Source organism: Crocuta crocuta, unplaced genomic scaffold, assembly GCF_008692635.1.
Source record: "Crocuta crocuta isolate KB4526 unplaced genomic scaffold, BGI_CrCroc_1.0 scaffold50, whole genome shotgun sequence".
NCBI classification, from domain to species: Eukaryota; Metazoa; Chordata; class Mammalia; order Carnivora; family Hyaenidae; genus Crocuta; species Crocuta crocuta.
This window is the reverse complement of record NW_027527428.1, coordinates 4,862,323-4,880,683: the sequence shown is the minus strand read 5'-3', so window position 1 is coordinate 4,880,683 and position 18,361 is coordinate 4,862,323. Positions and strand designations below refer to the sequence as shown.

The window sequence follows — 18,361 nt, the reverse complement described above, 5'->3', positions numbered from 1 at the left end:
CCTGCCCGGTGGAGCTGCACAGGGGAGCAGCAACTAGACATCTTGAGAAGGCCGGGGAAGGGGCTAACTTGGGGGCCCCCAGGGAGAGCCCTCTGTGGACAGACCAAGGCCGGACGGATGTCTGTTCCCGGCCTCCTCCTGTGCAGGGACGCAGGGCCCTCCGTGGTGAGAGCTCCCGACATGGCTCCGGGACTCACACGGCAGTGGCCACGCTTCCCCACTGTCGTCTTGGGGGAAGGCAATCCGTGTGTCCCCTTTTGTCACTCAGCTGGAATTACTGTGGGCCAGGGCCAGCCTGGGCACACACGGACACTCCAAAGGCCAAGGGCGTCATGGCCCTTTCCCATAACCCACAAGCAATGGGAAGGGATGACACTGACACCCCAGAAGGCGGGCCGTCTCGCTGCCCTGTGGCGCTGGGGTCAGGGGGGCTTCCTGGAAGAAGGGACATCTCAGCCAAGACCCAAAGACGCAGAAGGTGATAACCAAGGACACGTGCCGATGGTTTCCGGGTAGAAAGGACGCAGGTGCAAAACCTGGGGGTGAGGGAGAGGCCAGTGCGCATTCGGGGAACACAAGTGTTGCCATCCGGCTGCCCTGCGGTGAGAGGGAGGGACTACAGAGCCAGGGCTGCGGTGGGAGGGGCGGGGCAGACCCGGAGGTGGCCCGGTGGCCTTGGGGGAGGAGGCCGCTGTGGTGTGGGGGAAGGCAGGAGAGGGTCCCACGACCTTCGACCTTTGACCTCCAGGGATGGCAGCTCGTTAAGAGGCTGGACTCTCCTCTGAGGACAAGACTTAGGGGGTCTGCTCAGTAACCCGGGGTGGTGGGGAGGGGGCTGCTCAAGGGCCTGCTGGCCTCTCCCAGCCTGGGAACTGTGAAGCGTCCCCAGCTCGCCAACAGGGTGACTCAGACGTCGGCCGCAGCCAGGGACACACACAGGCACACGCGCGCAGACACGCATGTATACACATGCGTGGGCACCCCACGCCGCACCCACCCCCACATTTGTACATGCATGTACACAGACCCATTCACATGTGTGTACACATGTGTGCGCCGCGTGCACGTGCTGACACACATATACACGCAGACACATGTATACATGTGTGCACACAGATACACAGACACGCATGAGCATACACAGCCCCTCTAAGACCCAGCCTTGGTCAGAGGGCCTCCTCCCATGACAAGGTCCCAGAAACCAGAGCCTCTGTGCTCCGGGCCCCCCGCCCTTCTGGCTCCCTCTGCCAGCAGGTTGTGGCGGGGGCTGGCAGGTGGGGCCTTGGACTAGGTGACAAGTGGGGAGAAAGGACCTCTGTTCGGCCCCAGCTTCCCCCCAGGAAGAGGTCGGCCATCGGGGGGACAGCGCTGCTATGCTGCTTGGGTGACGAGCTGCTGTACCACTGATGGCATTCTGGGACGGCCCAGAGCCCCCTGCTCAGTCCCCCTCGCCCGAGGGACGTTGTGGGTGGGTGTGCTTGGCAAACCGTGCAGTGCCTGCCCACAAAAGGCCATTCTTCCGTCCTGCCGTGGCTGGGAGGTGCCTGGGGACCCAGCTCTTTGCCCCTTACACCCTGCTCTCCTGAGAGGCACCACTGCAGCCCCAGCCCCTCCCTTCCTGCCCATAGAAGCCTCTGCTCCCCACCCCCACTTCCCAGCAGAAGCGCTGGAGCCAGACTCCGAGATAAGGGGCTTGTTTTCCAAGGGCCCGGAACTCAGTGCAGATTGTGGGTCAGGGTCAGAGGGGCACTGGGGTGGGGGAGGGCACAATGAGCCTTTCCTTTACATGGCAGTCCTTGGGGCCACTGATCCCACAGGGACTTGAGGTTTCTGCCCTTTCAGGATGTCTGTGCCGGGCATGGCGGGGAGGCAGAGAGCTCCGGGGGAGCTGCCCCGACCCTGGACGCAGCTGCACCCCACCCCTGCCCCCTTCTCCAGCCAGGCTGGACTTCTCCTGAGACCTACCCCAAGCCTTTGCCTCACGTTCTGCCTTTGTCTGGCGAGCCACCTGCTCTATCTTTAAAAGTCAGTCCAATCACCGCTTCCTCCAGGAAGCCTACCCTGATGCCTCAACCAGGCCTGCTGCAGCAGCTCCCCTCTGACACCCACCCTCTTCCTAGTGCTCCCCTCTTGGGCGGCATCCTGTCCCCCCCCACCCTGAGGACCCGAGCTCCAAGGGCAGCCCGCTCCTGCCCTCCTTCACTCCCAGACATAATCTGGAGCGGGCACAGGGCAGAACTCCAGTGAAGGCGTCAGCGTCCTCTTCGATCAGGGGTGCCCTGATCAGAGCTGTGAATGCCTCTTCTCATGAACTTGGGCCCCTCGGGACCAACTTCTTCGCATGGGGGACAGACATCCACGGCCACACTCCAGAGAGGGGAGCAGCCGAGTGGGCTGGGCACTCAGAGGGAGGCCTGTCCTGTGTGAGGAAGGGTTACGCTGCAGAAGGTCCCGTCTGGGCTGAGTCACGGTGCACCCCACAGCAGCAACGCCAAGCCCCAGGGCCCTGGGCGGTGACCAGTAACAACGATCATAGCCGCAGTAAGAAAGTGATTACTCCCACGTAGCACTTGCCCACAGCCAGGCACCAGCACTAAACACATCAAGTCAGGGAATCCTCAAAACAGCCCATTTGGCAGTTAAGGAGACTGAGGCACAGGGAGGCGAAAAGGCTTGTCCCAGTTGCTCACCTGGTACGTGAGGACTGAGCCAGGTGGTACCCTTCACTAATACCCTGCCCCTCAGTTGGAGGCAGCCCACCCCTCAGGGGCAGGGGGAATAGAGGAGGGGCTCCCTGTGCACCCCTCTAATTCTGCCTCCCGTTATACCCCGTGAAGAGGGATGCTCAGGCCGGCTGTGCCATCTTCATATCCTGCCTGGCGCTTAGACAATGCCTGACACACAGTAGGTACTCAAAAAAATCCATATTGGAAAAAGCAAACGGCGGGATGTAATGCAGTGGTTCAGGCCCGGCCACGTCCCCGACAAGTGACTATAGGTGTTAGCTGCGCCGCGGCTCAGTTTCCCCACCTGTGACTCCCTCCTACACGCGCGTCTCGCACCGCGTCCACCCCACGAAGCCCGAACTACAACTCCCAGCATGCCTCGGCACCGCCCCCCGCCCGAGCTTGCGCAGTGCCGGCCGGGACGAAGTCCGAACTNGGAAGCGCTGCGGCCTAGCTGCTCGGTCAGGCCCATCAGCCGACAGTCTGTTGGGGATGCGGGTTCCCGGGTCCCACACGTGCACCTGCTGAACCGCCATCTGCATGCTAACAGGATGTCAGGTGATGTGCGTGCACGTTAGTGTCGTGTGCCTAGACTGCGGCCAGAGACGGGTGCGGTCCCACCTTGCCCGACGGCTCTGAGATGCCCCGCGAGTGTGGAACACAAGGTCTCATACCCAGTGAATGGCAAGGCAGTGTGTGAACCCAGGTCTTTTCTCGAAAACCTGTGGCTATTGTCCTGGGTCCAGTGCCTTTCTGCACGAAGACAAACAGAAAACCCGTCTAGATAAGAGGGTTTTCCGCAGGCTGCACCTCCCAAGAAGTGGGCTCTAATAACCTAGGGAGTGTTTTCGAGTGACATGGCGACGGCACTCCCACGCTGGGTTGAGAGCTGCGGACCACTGCCATGGCTGGGGTGTGTGCAGCCCTCTGTTGGGCCAGGGACGAGCCCCAGGGGCCTGTCTGTGGGGCCAGATGGTGTCTGGTGATCACGTATTCTGCAGACACTACTGTCTCCTGGAACTTCAAAAATGCTGAGCCTACTGCTTAGTAGGCAGCCAGATACACAGTCCCCACCATGCGGTGGGGGAAGTGCTGGGGCTGACATGTGTCCACGGAGGGTGCCTGGGGGACTGGGGGTGAGCGGAGGCGTGGAACTCACAGGGAAGGGGGACTTTGCAGAGTAGCCTCCTAAAGGGTGAGTGGAGCCCCCAGGCTAGGAAGGGAGCTGGTTCCCTGGGAAGTGAGAAGGGTGTTAAGAATATGGATAAGGGAATGTGGCTGGAGCGTGGGGGACTGGGGGCCCCCCTGTCCCTGGAGGTGAAGGCAGAAGGCAAATCCCACTGCCCTTGACTGTCATGCTTAAGGCTTCGGACTTGATGCCACAGGCAGAGGGGAGCCACAGCAGGCTTTAAAGCAGGAGCCAGAAGCCCCACTCACCCCCTCCCCGAGTCTCTGAGAGCTTCTGTCCTGTTCTCGGAGAGGAAGTCAGCAGAGAAACCACAGGGCCCCACCTGCATGGGGCTGATGGGAAAGGAAGTGAGACAGGTGTGAGGTCTGGATGGGACGGGGGGGGGTTTAAACCACAGTTTCAGTATGGGGGGAGACCACGGCCCAGGAGGAGCTGGGGGTAGAGGGTTCACTGAAGGGCCTCTGGACCAGATGTGCGGTCACCAAAACCACAGACCGTGCAGCTGGCAGCGCAGGGCTCCGGTCTGGCCGCTCACCTCCTCACGACACAGGCTCACGGTCACGAGTGATGCAAGGAGACGGCCACTGTTGACGGAGCCTCCCTGCACCCTGTCCCGTTCCTCCTCAGAGCTGCAGGAAAAGGCTGCCACGCTGCTGGGGGTGGAACGGACCTTGTTTGTGCCCACCAACACCATGGCCAACCTCATCTCTGGTGAGCGTGGCGCAGGGTGCCCCTCCCTCCGTGCTTCTCTCCTTGGTGCTAGGGGCAGGTCTGGCACAACATCCGTGGGGGCTTGAGCCATCTGGATTTCTGTTGGGCTCAGTCAGGAGGGCCCCTAGGAGGAGGTGAGGGAGGGGAGGAGAGCGAGGTCATGCTCCGCCCCCAGCTCCCTCCCCACAGGGTCTCCCTGGGCCAGGCGGTCAGCCCTCTCCACACTGCCCTGCCTCCAGGTTCTGGTGGCCACACCCCCTTCTTGCCCCTATGGCCTGGGGTCTTGCACTGTCCCTTCTGACTTCCCTATATGCTGCCACGCCTTTATAATTTGTCCCTTTATTAAACTCTCTGGCTTCCCAGTGTGTTTCCTGCTGGGCCTGACAGGTGCCCATGCGCTGAGCCGCCTGGCCCCTAGGGCAGCACCGTGGTGGGCTTGCAGTGCAGGAGGTGCTCTGCAGGTGGGCCTCAGGGCACGGGGCACAACGGCTCACAGGATGGTCACCCTAGACCTTCAATATTAATGGGATGGTTTTCCCGGACATAACAGGGAGGTGTCTCGAAGGGGCGCTGTTTCCTAATTAGCATGAGGCACTTGAGAGCTAGCGGTGCCCCCCACCCCCACCCCCGGGGCTCAGCCCAGGAGCTGGGCGGGAGCAGGTGGGCCCCATGGCACTCATGGAGCCGACACTGCCCTCCCCCCGTCTATCTCAGTGATGTGTCACTGCCAGCTCAGGGGCTCCCAGCTCCTCCTCGGGCAGGAGTGCCAACCTCCACGTCTACGAGCAGGGCGGGGTGGCTCAGGTAAGGACCCGTCACCCCTCACCTGGGGCAGCACGAGCTGCTCAGCATTTTTGGTGGGAACCTGCTTTCCAGGCACCGCGATGGGACCTGCAGAGGGAAGAAATGGCCGGCTGGTGGCGTCTCTNGGGGCAGTAACGTCCTAACCCTCGGGCGGCAGCACAGGGCCAAGGCTCCATAGCCCAGAGCTGGGGATGAGCGGACAGGGCAGAGGTAGGAGGTGACCCTGGGGCCCTGGACCTGATCCTCCATCCTCACCCCAATACCTGCAGATTGCTGGGGTGCACTCCCACCCCCTCCCAGACCTGCCGCACGGGACCCTGGACCTGGCTGAGCTGGAGAGGATGGTCACACGGGGCCACGGGAGCCCCTACCACCCAGTCTGTGAGCTCATCCGCCTGGAAAACACCCACAGCAGCTCGGGGGGCCGGGTTCTCCCCATCAACTACCTACGCCAGGTAGGCCCTACCCCACCTCTGTGCTCCCCACCCCACCAGCCAGCTCCTGGCTTCCTGTCCCCTGGAGCCCCTCTGCGGGGACTAGGTCTCAGATACACGCCGTGGGTGCCCCCCTGCAGCCAGGAATGTTGTGGGAGGGACACGTGTGGTCCTCGGCTGCAGGTGTGAAGGGCTTTATTGCCCCCACTTTAGGCCCCAGAACAGAGACCTGCCCCCCCCCCCCCGGGAGCCCAGGGGAGCACCAGCTTGTGCATGAACGGCCGTGCTCCCAGTGTGGGAGCCTGAGTGCTCAGTCTCTAGACCTGCCCCTGGCCTGGGAGAAGGGCTCAGGGCGTCTCCCTCGCGGAGCCGAGGTGCAGCATAGATAGGATGGGGCTCTGGCCACGGCACCCAGGCCCAGGAGCAGCTGTGCCCGCTCAGGTCCCAGACGGCCAAGCTGGTCCCCAACCCAGCTCTCCTCACTCCGGATCCCCCCCACCCCCGGCGAGGCTCCTCAAGGAGTCGAACCCAGTGACCTTCTGGAGACCCATCTTCCCTCCGCTCCTGCCCCAAGCCAGGCCCCTCTGACTGTGGCCTGCCCTTTGCCCCCAGGTGCGCCTCCTGGCCCAGAGCTTCGGGGTCCGGGTCCACCTGGACGGGGCCCGGCTGATGAACGCTGCGGTGGCTCTGCACGTGCCCCCGGCCCGCATCGTGGAGCACTGTGACTCCGTGTCCCTCTGCTTCTCCAAGGTGGGGAAGCCGCCGGCAGCCCCCCAGACACAGGGTGATGGGGGTGCCCACAACAGGAGTCCAAGCTGGGTTCCTGACCTCCTCTGAGGGCCGCTGGGGGCCCTGGGCCCCTGGAGCCCCTCCCCAGATGGGGCCACAGTGTCCGCCCTTCCCTGTCCCCTCCTCATCCCCTCCCCCCACCGAGAGGACAGGGATGCACGCCTGGGGGTGCAGGCAGCCAGGACTCTCTCCTCTTCCTCCCAGGGCCTGGGCGCACCAGTGGGAGCCCTGGTTGGGGGGCCCAAGGACTTCATCGAAGGAGCCTGGCGCCTCCGGAAAGCCCTGGGCGGGGGGATGCGCCAGGCGGGGGTGCTGGCCGCGGCTGCCCTCGTGGGACTGGCAGACGCCGAGGAGGTGCTGCTGAGGGACCACCAGAACGCTCAGAGATTCGCCCAAGGTGCTGGACCACACCCCCCCCACTTCCGTTTGCTCCCAGAAGAGGGCCTTGGGGGTCCCCTGCAGCAGGACCCAGATCCCCATCAGGGGCACATCCTTCGGATTCTAGAACATGGAAGTTAAGCACTGAGCCACAAAGGGTGGGACCCAGGGGACGACGGCGGTTTACCAGACCCCCTGGAGCAGGTGACGGGTGCCAGGAAGCCCTCCACGGGTGTCAGCAATTATTTCCTCCAGGATCCAGCAGAGTCGAGCCTCTAACTTGGGCCTTATGTCTGCTAACTGAGCCCACGAAACAATCCCTTCATGCCCCCACTTTAAAGAGGAGGAAACTGAGGCCCAGAGAGGTTAACTGATCTGTCCAAGGTCACACAGCTAAAAAAAAAAAGTAGCAGAGCCACGTCTGTGTGACCCCGAAGTCCGTGTCAGGATTAAGGGTCCCTCTTTTCCCCACTACGGTCGGGTGGCCCGCTGCCTTGCCTGGGACGACGGGGCTGGACGGTGGAGACGGTGGTGGGGACCCCGGGGCCGGGCTCCACTCACCACGGCACCTGGGCCCAGGGCTCCAGGAGCTGGCGTCCCCTATCTGCTCCGTGGACCTCGCCGCCGTGGAGACGAACATGGTGATGGTGAGGGTGCACGGGCTGGCGCCCCGGGAGCTCTGCCGGCGTCTCCAGGCCGTGAGCGCAGACGAGGCGGCGCAGACCGGCCGCGCGGTGCGTGTGTTGCTGTCCCCCTGGAGCGCGCGGTCAGTGCGCGCCGTGTGGCACCGCGACGTCTCCGCGCAGGACACCGAGCTGGCGCTGAGGAAGTGGGGGTTCGTGCTGAGGCAGCTGGGGGCCCTGAGGACGGGGTGACCGGCCCCTGTGCCCCAGCCCGGGTCCAGGTGGGGGTGGAGGTGTCCCGGGGAGCAGGTGGCATGAGAGACAGTGAAGGACACCCCGTGTCCCCCTTGTCTCCTTGGACCGCTTGACTTCGTGCCCGCGGGCTGAAGCCTTCCCCTGGCACTCGTTCAGCAAGCCCGGAGCGCCTCCTGTGTCGGGGATGGGGACAGGGACAGGGTGCCACGGATGCAGGCAGGCNGACAGCGGAGCACTGGATGGCAAAGAGCAGTAATTCCCGTGTCGGGGGGCTGGGCTTTACGCTGTATTCATCTCTATGCATTTTCCTTTTTTAAAAATAAAATTCCCGGGGTGCCTGGGGGGGCTCAATCGGTTAAGCACCCGACTTCGGCTCAGGTCATGATCTCACAGTCCGTGGGTTCAAGCCCCGTGTCAGGCTCTGTGCTGACAGCTCAGAGCCTGGAGCTGCTTCAGATTCTGTCTCCCTCTCTCTCTGACCCTCCCTACTCACACTCTGCCTCAATCTCTCTCTCAAAAATAAACATTAAAAAAATAAGATAAAATAAAATCTCCTGCTTACAAAAGAATACTATAAATAATTTGGGATTGGATCTCTTTTTTTAGCAACTCTGGCGGTTATTTAGGCCCAGCTGCAGACAGGGAGGCAACCCCTCGCACTCCCCGCCCCCCAGGGAACCATAGGAGTCAAGTTAGAGCCTCACAAGCTGAGAAGATCCGCATGCAAAGCCCCCGATCCAGGACCCGGCGTGGGGGGTGGGGGTCCCTCCCACCTGTGCTGACCTGCAGGGAAGGAGCTTTGCTGGGTTCCCAGAAGGCGTCTCTGGATGGACAGACACACAGGACATTTCCGGATGGACGCGCACGCGTGTGCGCTTGAACGCAGACACACACACACACACACACACACACACACACACACACACACAGAGCTGGTACCAAGGTTATTGCCTTCGCACCTGTTCATAAGCCACACGTGTGTATTGTCCATTCTGAAACCAATTTTCAGAGAGAAAGACAAGGCTTTTCGGCACACAGCATAAACTGATTTATTTAAGGACAGGCTGGCACACTGTCGCTACGTGGAACGGTAAATGCTAGAGCACAGGTGGGAAGGGAAGCCCTGAGGGGGAGCCCCCAGTGGTGTAGCCCCGAGGGCTTCAAGCTTCCCGTCACCTGTGGAGCAGGGAAGGGAGGCTGGGGGAGGGCAAGAGGGGCCACCGAGCCCCCGCCAGCACACATGCCAGGCTCAGGAAGGCCCTGGGCCCCTGGGCCCCTTCTCCTGGGCCCCCCGACTTCTCTACCAACAGGAGAGGGAGCCTGTCTCCAGATGACCCAGGGTCTGCNTGCACATGCGCTTGCTCAGGGCACCCAGACATCCGCGGGGAGCTGCAGACGGGAGGTCTGGGGTCCCGGAGTACCAGCCCACCGGAAGCAGCAGCCCCACGAGGCCTGAGAGCAAGGCAGGGGGCAGAGGTGGGTCCAGCCCACTCAGATCCCTTTGCAAATCCCGGGGGGCTCCGGGGGCCCCCTCCCTCCTCAGTATCCTCCCCACCAACGCCTGTCCTCAAAGACCAGTGGACAGAACTGAGGCCTGGGAGTCCCCCCCAGCCTGGAAGGGCATCCAGCTCTGCCGTTCGCTCCGGGATGGTCGGGGCCTCAGACTTCCCTTCTGTAAAATGGGTGAATGGAGACTCATGTGAAGGGTACCCGGAGGACCAGACAGGCAGACGAGCGGGCAGCACGGAGCCTGACTCACTCGGTGGGTGTTGAAGGGATGGATGCTTCTCTCTCAAATCACCCCTCCCCAGGACAAAGTGTCGCTTCTCCACGTGACCCAGGGCCCTAGGAATGAGGACAGGTGGCTCCACAGGACTGACAGGAGGGCCAGTGCCGGCCATGCCCATGAGAGGCGAGGGCCCGCTGAGCACCCTGGCCCCTGTCACAATCTCCTGGGCCCCGTGCTCTTACTGGGACTCCTTTCTCATCCCTAAGAGGAGGCCAAGCCAGTTAGTCCCTAAAGGGCACAAACCAGGCATGGGAGGCCCCCTAACATGCGGCTCTGCCAAGCAACAGGAGACTGGACCCTTGGCTCTGCCCCCCGCCCCCCCGTGCCCTCCCAGCCGGGACTCCAGCCAGGCCTAGGGATGCAAAGGGAAACGGCGCCCCTCCCCCCGCTGCCACTCAGATGACCACAGAGTGGGGGCCCCCGGCTGCCGGCTCAGGCTGAGGGCTCGGCCGCGGTGAGCAGCAGGACGCCGCTGAGTGCCTCGGAGGCGCAGGAGCCCCAGGCCAGGGCTACGGTCCTGCACGTGCCGGGGCCGTACTGGCGCGCGGTCTCGGCGAAGGCCAGGTGCGAGTAGCGGATGTAGATGCTGGCCCCCGCCAGGGTCAGGGCACCTGGGGGAGGGGCAGGGCGACCGCTCCGTGGGCCGAACGCGGCCGGCAGCTGCCTAACCGGGTCCTGGCCAAGGCGGTCCCGCAGACACGGCCTCGGAGCCCCTAACGCTGGCCTCTGGGGGAAACGGGGGCTCCTATTCAGTCCCCAAACCCCTGGACCTCAGCCCACAAAACCCCCTTGCACCACCTACACCCCCAGCAACAGTCCTGACTCGCATAACTGCCTCTATATACCAGCGCCCTCCTGTATTCCCCAGAGTCCCCAACACACATGCGTGTACCGACACACACGAACCGACACACTCATGCACACCAACACACACACCCCGACACGCACACAGACACACGTGCACACACAGGCACAAGCACACACACAGACACACCCCCACCCATGTGCACACACCAACATACGCATGCACCGGCACACGCACACACCCCGACACATGCACACACAGAGACACACCCCGACGCACACGCACTGACACATGTATACACATGTGCACACACACAGATACATGCACGCGCACACTGACACACCCACACATACACACACAGAGCCAGTGACTTCTATTGGCAATCAGTGTCCTTGCACTTCCCCCCACTTCATTGGGGTACCCCTCCCTTCTGGCCCTAGCCCAAGCCTCCAGCCTCTGCACGCCCTCTCCCTGCGCCCACGGCCTGCGATCCAGGCCCCGCCTGCCTGATCCCCTGAAGCGGGCCCCCTCCTCCCTCTGACACTCTGACTTCACACAGGGTGCTGGGCATGCTAAAAGCTGCGCACTGGGACGTTTTCCTGTTCACCCCGACTCAGAAGGCCCAGCCCAGAGAAGCACCCGGTGTCCCACAGCGACAGGCTGACATCAGAGCCGGCCCTTGGTCCCAACCACAGGGAAAGCTGGGGGGGGGAGGGGCGAGGGTCCTGATGCCCCCCATAGGCACTTCCCGGTATGGGGCTCCCTCTGGACTCCGCCCAGCCAAGGCCAGGAGGCTGACCAGAGCTGACCTTCAGGCCCAGGTCTGGATCTCCCTGGGACCCGGAGAAGAGGCGTAGCCCTGGGGTCCCCATGTCCCGACTCTCCTCCCGGACCTCTGTGATTCCTCGCTTGACCAAAGAGACGGGAAGGAGGGAGGCAGGAGGCAGGACATCCACCCCAGCCGCCAGCGGAGCCTCAAGCTGGGCAGTGGCGGGAGAGCGCATGTCTCAGGGGAGGCACCCGTCCGGCTGGCGTTCACCCTCGGCCCCTCTGTCCCTCCTCCTCTTCCTGTGGGGGTGGGCGTGGGCCAAGCTGGCCTTAGGCAGGTCCCCTGGGTGTGACATTCCTGCCTCTGAGCCCCTAGAGCTAGTGTGCCTGCCCCGTGGGCGGGCTCCCGTCCGTGAGCTCAGCTGACCCGTTTCTGGGGAGCACCCCCCATTCCCCTGCAAGGAAGGAGAGCAGTGGTGCAGCCAGACGGGACCCTGGGCGAGGGGAGTGCATGAAGTGGTCTTCGAACCAGGCCCTGGCTCCACCCGCCGGCCAGTGCCCCGCTCAGAGAGCGCAGTGCCGAGGTTTCCTGGATATGGCCCCACCCTCTCGCTGGCTTCCTGAGGGCCTCTTAATTGGATCTGGACCCACACAGCGGGTCTCTGGGGTCAGGCCACAGCGATGTTCTGATTTCTCCTGCTTTCGTTCTCGAAAGCACATGCACACCTGGACTGCTGGTCCCCCGGGCTCTCGGCACCAGGCAGGCCGCCTATTCCCTCTTGACCAAGGCCTCCCACAGGGCACGGTGTCCTCTGGGGAGGAGGCAGTCCTGCCCGAGAGGGAGCCCCAGGCCCACATGGTCTGGGTCTCAAGCGCCATGGCCTTGACAGTAGAGCCGGCTCAGATGCCAGACTCGCCTCGGACCTCACCCCCGACAGCACAGGCTGCTGAGCACTGACCCCGAGGGGCCCCCGCCCGCCATCAGCTACTGCCAGCTGTGGGCAGCGGGGGGTACCAGCTGGCTGGCAGGGGCGGATGACGCCAAAAAGCAGCGAAGCTTCCTGCTGACCTTGGTGAATCCTTGAAAGTCTCAGCTGGAAGCTGGGACCACAGAGAGGCCACGGCTGCACCCCGGAAGGAGGGCCTGGCCCAGTGCCCGGCACAGTATAGATGAAAGTCAGCTGATGAACTGTCACCAGTCATAGTCGGGGCTCGGCTGCGGTCACTGCCGAGGACTGTGACTGCCTTATAATGCCTGGCCCTGCCCACTCCTGCTCCTTCTACCCGGCCCGTCTGGGGAGAATAGGTAGGGGTCAGCGCGTGCCCTTCCTGCGGATCTAGTAGGGCAGGTCCTGGGGTCGCCTGGGGGAGCTTCATGCTCCCGTGCTTAGAAGCTCAACCCTGGGGGGAGGGGGCGCCTTGGTGGCTCAGTCGGTTAAGCGTCCGACTTCAGCTCAGGTCATGATCTCACAGTTCATGGGTTCGAGCCTCACGTCGGGCTCTGTGCTGACAGCTCAGAGCCTGGAGCCTGTTTTAGATTCTGTGTCTCCCTCTCTCTCTGACCCTCCCCTGCTCACGCTGTCTCTCTCTCTCTCTCTCTCTCTCAGAAATTAAAAAAAAATATTTTAAAAAATTAAAAAAAAAAAAAAGAAGCTCAACCCTGGGGCTCCTCCATCCCGGGACCTAGGCCCACAGCCACCCCCTGCCCCCGTCCCCATACAGGCCGCTGCCGCCCCAGGTGCCTTCCTGCTGCTGCTCGATCCCCAGGGTGGGCCCGGGTCAGCACAGCCCAGACGGGAGCAGGGGCAGGGTGGCAGGAGAGGAGGCACCCCTCTCCCGGGACCCATGGCCCCTGGGGCGCCCACACTCACCCCCCAGCAAGAAGTAGCAGCCGGTGAAGAGGAGCAGGAGGGTGCTCTGTACCAGGGAACTGAAGAGGCCGCAGACCCAGCCGCACACGACAAGCACGAGGCTCAGGGGCAGGACCATCGTGACAGCTCGGTGCAGCGCTGCCGGGAGAGGGGGCTCAGGGCGCGGGCCGGGACGCGGGCCTACCCCCCGGGTCAGACCCCGGGGGCCAGAGTCCTGGCTGCCTGGGGGTCCGCCTTCATAGGACAGTCTCGCCCGGAGACTGAGGAAGGGACAGGGGTGACTCGGCCCCAGGACTCACAGATGAGGTGCCGCTCTGAGGCGGAGGCATCCAGGCTCTCGCTGGCAAAGGGGTCGATCAAGGGGATGCAGCTGTTCTGCCCTGCAAAGCAGAAAAGGGCGCAAAGCCCGCTGGGCTGGAGACCTGTCGGGCCACCCCCCACCTGGCGTTTCTCCGAGATGGGTGGCCCTGTGGGCACGCGGCGTGGTCCCTGCCACAGCCCAGCGGGCGGAGCAGTGGCCACAGAGCCCGGTCACATCCTCTCCTGGACCCCAGAGTTGTGGCTCCAAATGGGTTCAGAGGGTTTAAGACCTTTTATTTTGTTTCTGTAACATACACACGACTCCTACACGGACCTCTATCTAAAATTTCACACTGGAGGCTGCTGTCCGCACTCCCTTAAGCCCGGGTCCCCGAGCGTGCTCACACGTGGCTTCGCCTGCACAGGAAACGGTGCCGGTAATGTGGTGTCTGCCTCTTGCACACACGTGCACACCCACCCATATTTGGAGACACACGGGCACACACATGCACAAGCGGGAAGGGCTCCAGAACATGAGGTACAGTCTGTTCAGTGAATGAACAAAGAGCTCTTCTTTCCCTCCCAGCTGCCACCAAGGAGGTGCGGTCACACGTGCACACACACACACACACATGCTCACTCAGTCACACACACTTATACACACACATTCATGGTCACCTACACACACGTGATCACACATTCAGATCCATACACACACGGACACATGCTCACCACACACATTTACACGCACATGTGTGCACTCACACTGACATATGTCACATGCATGCACACGCACGTTCACATGCTCTCGCAGATCCTGCTGCCCGCACCCCCTCCCCCGCCGCTGCTGGTTCTGTGCCAGGGAAGCCCTCCGGAGGGAATGCCCTCCTCTCTGGACCTGGCGGCGTCTACACAGGTCTGAAATGCATGTAGTGCCCCTGTTTTGTGCCCATGTGCACGTCAGACGATCGGTGGGGGGGGGGCGCGGTGTGTGTAGGGATGGGCAGGTCTCAGCCCAGAGCTCTGGCTATGCCTGGCTCAACCCTGGGGACAGCAATCAAGAAACAGCTGGTGGTCACTTGGATGAGAAGCACCTTCCCAGAGGCCCCACGCCCTCGGTGAGGAGGGACAGCAACAGAGTGGCCCCTGGGTGCCCCCCGNNNCACCAGTTTCTCCCTATCCGACAAAGACTTGGAGGCTGAGCAAGGGCAAGGTCAGCCAGCAGCTAGCAGCAGAGCCCACTGAGAACCTGCCAAGTAATGTGCTGCAGCTTCTAACACAAGGCCCCCCACCCTGCACCCACCAGGGCGGGCGGGGGACTGCCCAGGGTTCCTGCTCCCCAGGCTCTTGGGTCCTTAAGGGGTCCCACAACGCCCCCAACCCCCCAAGACATTCATTTCCCGCGCCTGCACTGGTAGCCCGACTGTCACNAAGGGCAAGCCGGTGTGTCGGCTCCAAGGCTCTTCGGGACGCGGCTCCCCCTTTTCTGCCTGCGCACTGGCCTCGCGATACGCGCCCCCCCAGGTTCGCAGGAAGATCGGTCCCACCTCTTGGCGATAGCGATGGCGATGGCGATGGCAGAGCTCGGCCCCAGGGGGCAGAACGGTCTCAGAGCCGCAGGTAGAGCTGCTGCAGACCTGGGTTCAAATCCCAGCGTACCGAGGAGCGGGCCGCTGGCCTGGATCCTGGGCAAACGTCTTAATCTCTCTAAACCTCGGATTTTCAGCCTCCAAACGGCCAGGCTGAGGAGGAGGAAGGGTGGGGCCTACGTCGCCCCAGGCGGGGGCTTAGCAGGCAGCTGACCGCCTGAAGAGTGGGAGGCAGCCACCCCGGCCGGGGCACTTGGCCGCTGGCTGGCCCTGCGGTTCTGGTCTTAATCCGCGTCAGTCTAACCGGAGGGATCCGGTGAAGTGGGGCGGATGGGCAAAGGGCCTAGGCAGGCTGGCGAGGGGGCCACAGAAGGATGAGGTCTTGCTTCCAGTTAGCTTCTAATTACAAATGTCACAGGGGCAGGCCGGGCGCTGCCTGTCACTCACTCAGCAAACCGGCATAACCCGCATGAAGCACCTCCTCTGACATGGGCCAGGCGCTGTGGGTGGGAAGCAGGGGTCCCAAAGGGCCCCCACCCAGGAGCAGGCAGTGACTTGCATGTAGGGAGGGGCTGTCTGGGGTGCAATCGTGGGCGATGGGAGGGCCTCCTCTGGGCCCCTGGATGGTGGGTGGCTGCCCCACAGGGCTGGGCAGAGGCTGCACACAGGGCCCGAGGCCCGAAGTCCACATTGTCACTGAGGGGGGCCCTCCTGGGACCACGGAGCTTCGTGACCTGCGGTCACCCCAGCCTCTCGTTTCTGGGGGTTCCAGCCCTTTCTCCTCCACCGGGTTTGAGGAATGCAGTCAGGAAGCCGTCACTGAAACACCATCTCAAGCAGCATTCAGAGCCCAGGGAATCATGTCGGGTCCCTGCAGGCGGTGCATCCTTCCAAGGCTGGGTTGGGGCGCAGAGCGGGCCTAGGGGCTTCCCAGCTGCGGCAGTGTGGGTGCCCCCAGCCCTGCTCTGAAGCTGGGGGGCAGCCGGGGGGGGGCTTCTCTCTCAGGGGGCACTGGGCCTGGCGGGTGAAAGAATTCAGCAAGCACATAAAACAGGTGTTCAGGGCAAGACAGGCATCTTCAAAGCAGGAGGTGAGAAGGGGTGCGGAGGGAGGAGAGCNAGTTACAAGGACCAAGACTGCTTGAGCTGGGCCGAAGCTTTGCTGTGTGAGGGATGGATGGAGGCTGGGAGAAGGGGAGGCGCCCCTCGGGCCGCGCCCCACACGCCCCTCCCCAGCGCCGCCCCACCGGTCAGCCCGAGCTGGTTTCAGAGGGTCTTCTCTGCAACCCCATGAAACAGGACCCTGGTGTCAGGGCCAGGGGTGGCACTGCTGGAGGCTACGGGTCCCACAGAGCCACATGACTCTGGACAGGAACACAGTCGCCCCCCCCCCCCCCCACTGCAGTGTAGACAGCCAGGGTAGCAGTCTACGCCTCACATGCTTTAAAGTGCAGTGTTTTAAGCCCAATGTGAAGGCGGAGCCGCTGACTGGACTGTCCCCAGGCAGTAAGCACTGGCCCCCGAGGGGCTGCCTTGATGAATTCCCCATCTCCTTCCTTGAGATGGACCCGAAGCACACCCTAGCCGGACTCTGAAAAAGTGCCACTTTGGAACGACCCTTAGTTTTCACCGTCGACTCCTAACTCCTGGTTAGAGCTGTCGGCAGGCCACCTGGCAAGCACCGCGTCCATCTCCAGGGTGTCGGGGCCTCTTCCAAGTTAGCATCAGATGGCTGCCGTGCCACCACCATCAGGGACAGGAGGGACCCGGCCCTAACTGGGAGGCGGCCAGCATCATACCTAGGTGGTCTCATCCCCAGGAACTGACAGATTGACAAAGGGCCTGTCACTACCAGCTTGGACTTGGCAGCCTGTGTTCGGTGAGCCTGGAACCTCGCAGAACACCCCTGCGGTCCCCAGAACGTACGCTTCCATTCCCTCTGCCTGGCACACCTTTCCCTTCTTTGATCATCTGGCAGCCGCCTCCCTGGTCCTGGACAGACAGCCCAGTTCTTTCCCTCCCACCCAATGCAGAGTTCATGGTCTTCGCAGCCTCCACGTCACAAGGCTACTTGTCGGCCTTGGTCTTCCCAAGTGCTCCCTGCGGGGACCAAGTCCTCTCTGGCCTTCGTTCAGTTCCTGGGCGTAGCACCCACACGCTGTAGGTGCTCAAGCATCCGAGTGAACAAGCGGATAGATGTCACCACTGTGGGGGATCAGGTGGGAAATAAGCACAGAGAAGCCAAGGCCCTAATTTGGCTGGTCAGCTGAAAACGGGCTCAAATCCCGCAGGCTGAGCCCCGAGGAGAGGAAACCTCAGGCTCCGGGACTTTGCTCTAAGGGTGAGACTCTCCCTGGGCCCAGACAAGAAACCCCTTTGTACCAGCAACACTGATTCACAGCAAGCCGGGCTGCACAAGAGAACCTTCTTTTCTTTTGACAGAGAGCGAGCGAGCGAGCGAGCGAGCGAGCGAATATGCGAGAGCCAGGGAGGGACAGAGAATCCCAAGCAGGCTCCATACTGTCAGTGCAGAGCCCAATGTGGGGCTCAAACTCCTGAACCCTGAGATCACGACCTGAGCCGAAACCGGACCGGAAGCTTGACTGAGCCACGCGGGCGCCCCAAGAGAATCTTCTCTCCAGCTCTGACCTTACACGCTGAAAGCAAGTAGACATTTTACTGGCAGCACGAACTGGGCGAAGGGTGCATGGAGCCCCTTCGTACTCTCTCTACCAGCTCCCGCGAGTCTTAGTTCAGATTTTTAAAAATGCTGTACTGGACCAGTGGAAACCTGGGGGAGGCAGGGTTCAGTTCCGCAGAACGACGGCCTTTTGAACAAAGCAGCCTGGGAAACGGCTTTCAAGACCGTCCTCGGCGCCCGGAGTTGGGCAGTTGACCCCGGCCACACCTGCAGGGCTGGGCGGCTCCATGAACCGGGAAGGCCCCACCTCTGGGGGCCAGGGTGCCTGGGCTCAAGCCTTAACCCAAAAACTTACCAGTTGTGCCACCTCGGACAAGCTTTGCCTCTGCAAGTCCGTTTCTGCACACACACAAACGCGGCGAAGATCCCACGGGGCTTCCTTCGCAAAGCGGAGTTATTTTAAAGGGCAATCTGCACAGAATGGCCAGCACCCCAGGGGCGCCAACCCACAGGCAGTGGCCGTGGCTCTGTCCTCGGCGGGTCACTTTTGGTCAGGCTGGCACTCTTCACGGTGCTAGGGATGGTGTAGGTCACCCTGTCTGCCCGTAACCATCCACACAGGGCGTGAAACCTGCTTGAGATTCTTTCTGTCCCTCCCCCCACTGGTGCTCTCAAAAGAAAGATTAAAAA

The 18,361-nt window shown here is 62.5% G+C and overlaps 2 protein-coding genes across 2 annotated transcripts; one reads left to right on the top strand and one right to left on the bottom strand.

Annotated features, from left to right (window-relative positions):
• The first annotated feature begins 3,100 nt into the window (after positions 1 to 3,100).
• Positions 3,101 to 8,127, top strand: LOC144225155 (uncharacterized). Its single transcript, XM_077756322.1, is given in 8 exon segments — positions 3,101 to 3,279; positions 4,466 to 4,626; positions 5,341 to 5,390; positions 5,392 to 5,430; positions 5,700 to 5,885; positions 6,477 to 6,614; positions 6,858 to 7,050; positions 7,611 to 8,127. Coding segments are annotated over 8 exon segments (1,242 nt in total). The 3' UTR covers positions 7,907 to 8,127.
• A 2,003-nt stretch (positions 8,128 to 10,130) lies between these two features.
• TMEM235 (transmembrane protein 235) lies at positions 10,131 to 15,493 on the bottom strand. The gene is made up of 5 exons (XM_077756313.1): positions 15,488 to 15,493; positions 14,941 to 15,079; positions 13,442 to 13,522; positions 13,143 to 13,280; positions 10,131 to 10,309 (listed from the first exon to the last, which is right to left on the bottom strand). Exons 1-5 carry the CDS (start codon positions 15,491 to 15,493, stop codon positions 10,131 to 10,133), a joined length of 543 nt encoding a protein of 180 aa, XP_077612439.1.
• Between the last annotated feature and the right edge of the window lie 2,868 nt (positions 15,494 to 18,361).

Bases quoted from the DNA above. Each gene is read 5' to 3' on its own strand.
- TMEM235 (XM_077756313.1), bottom strand. The intron at 13,523-14,940 runs GTGCGCAGGCAG...TCTGCTTTGCAG, and splicing joins GGGCGCGTATCGCGAGGCCA to GGCAGAACAGCTGCATCCCC. The intron at 13,281-13,441 runs GTGAGTCCTGGG...CTCTCCCGGCAG, and splicing joins CTCAGAGCGGCACCTCATCT to CGCTGCACCGAGCTGTCACG.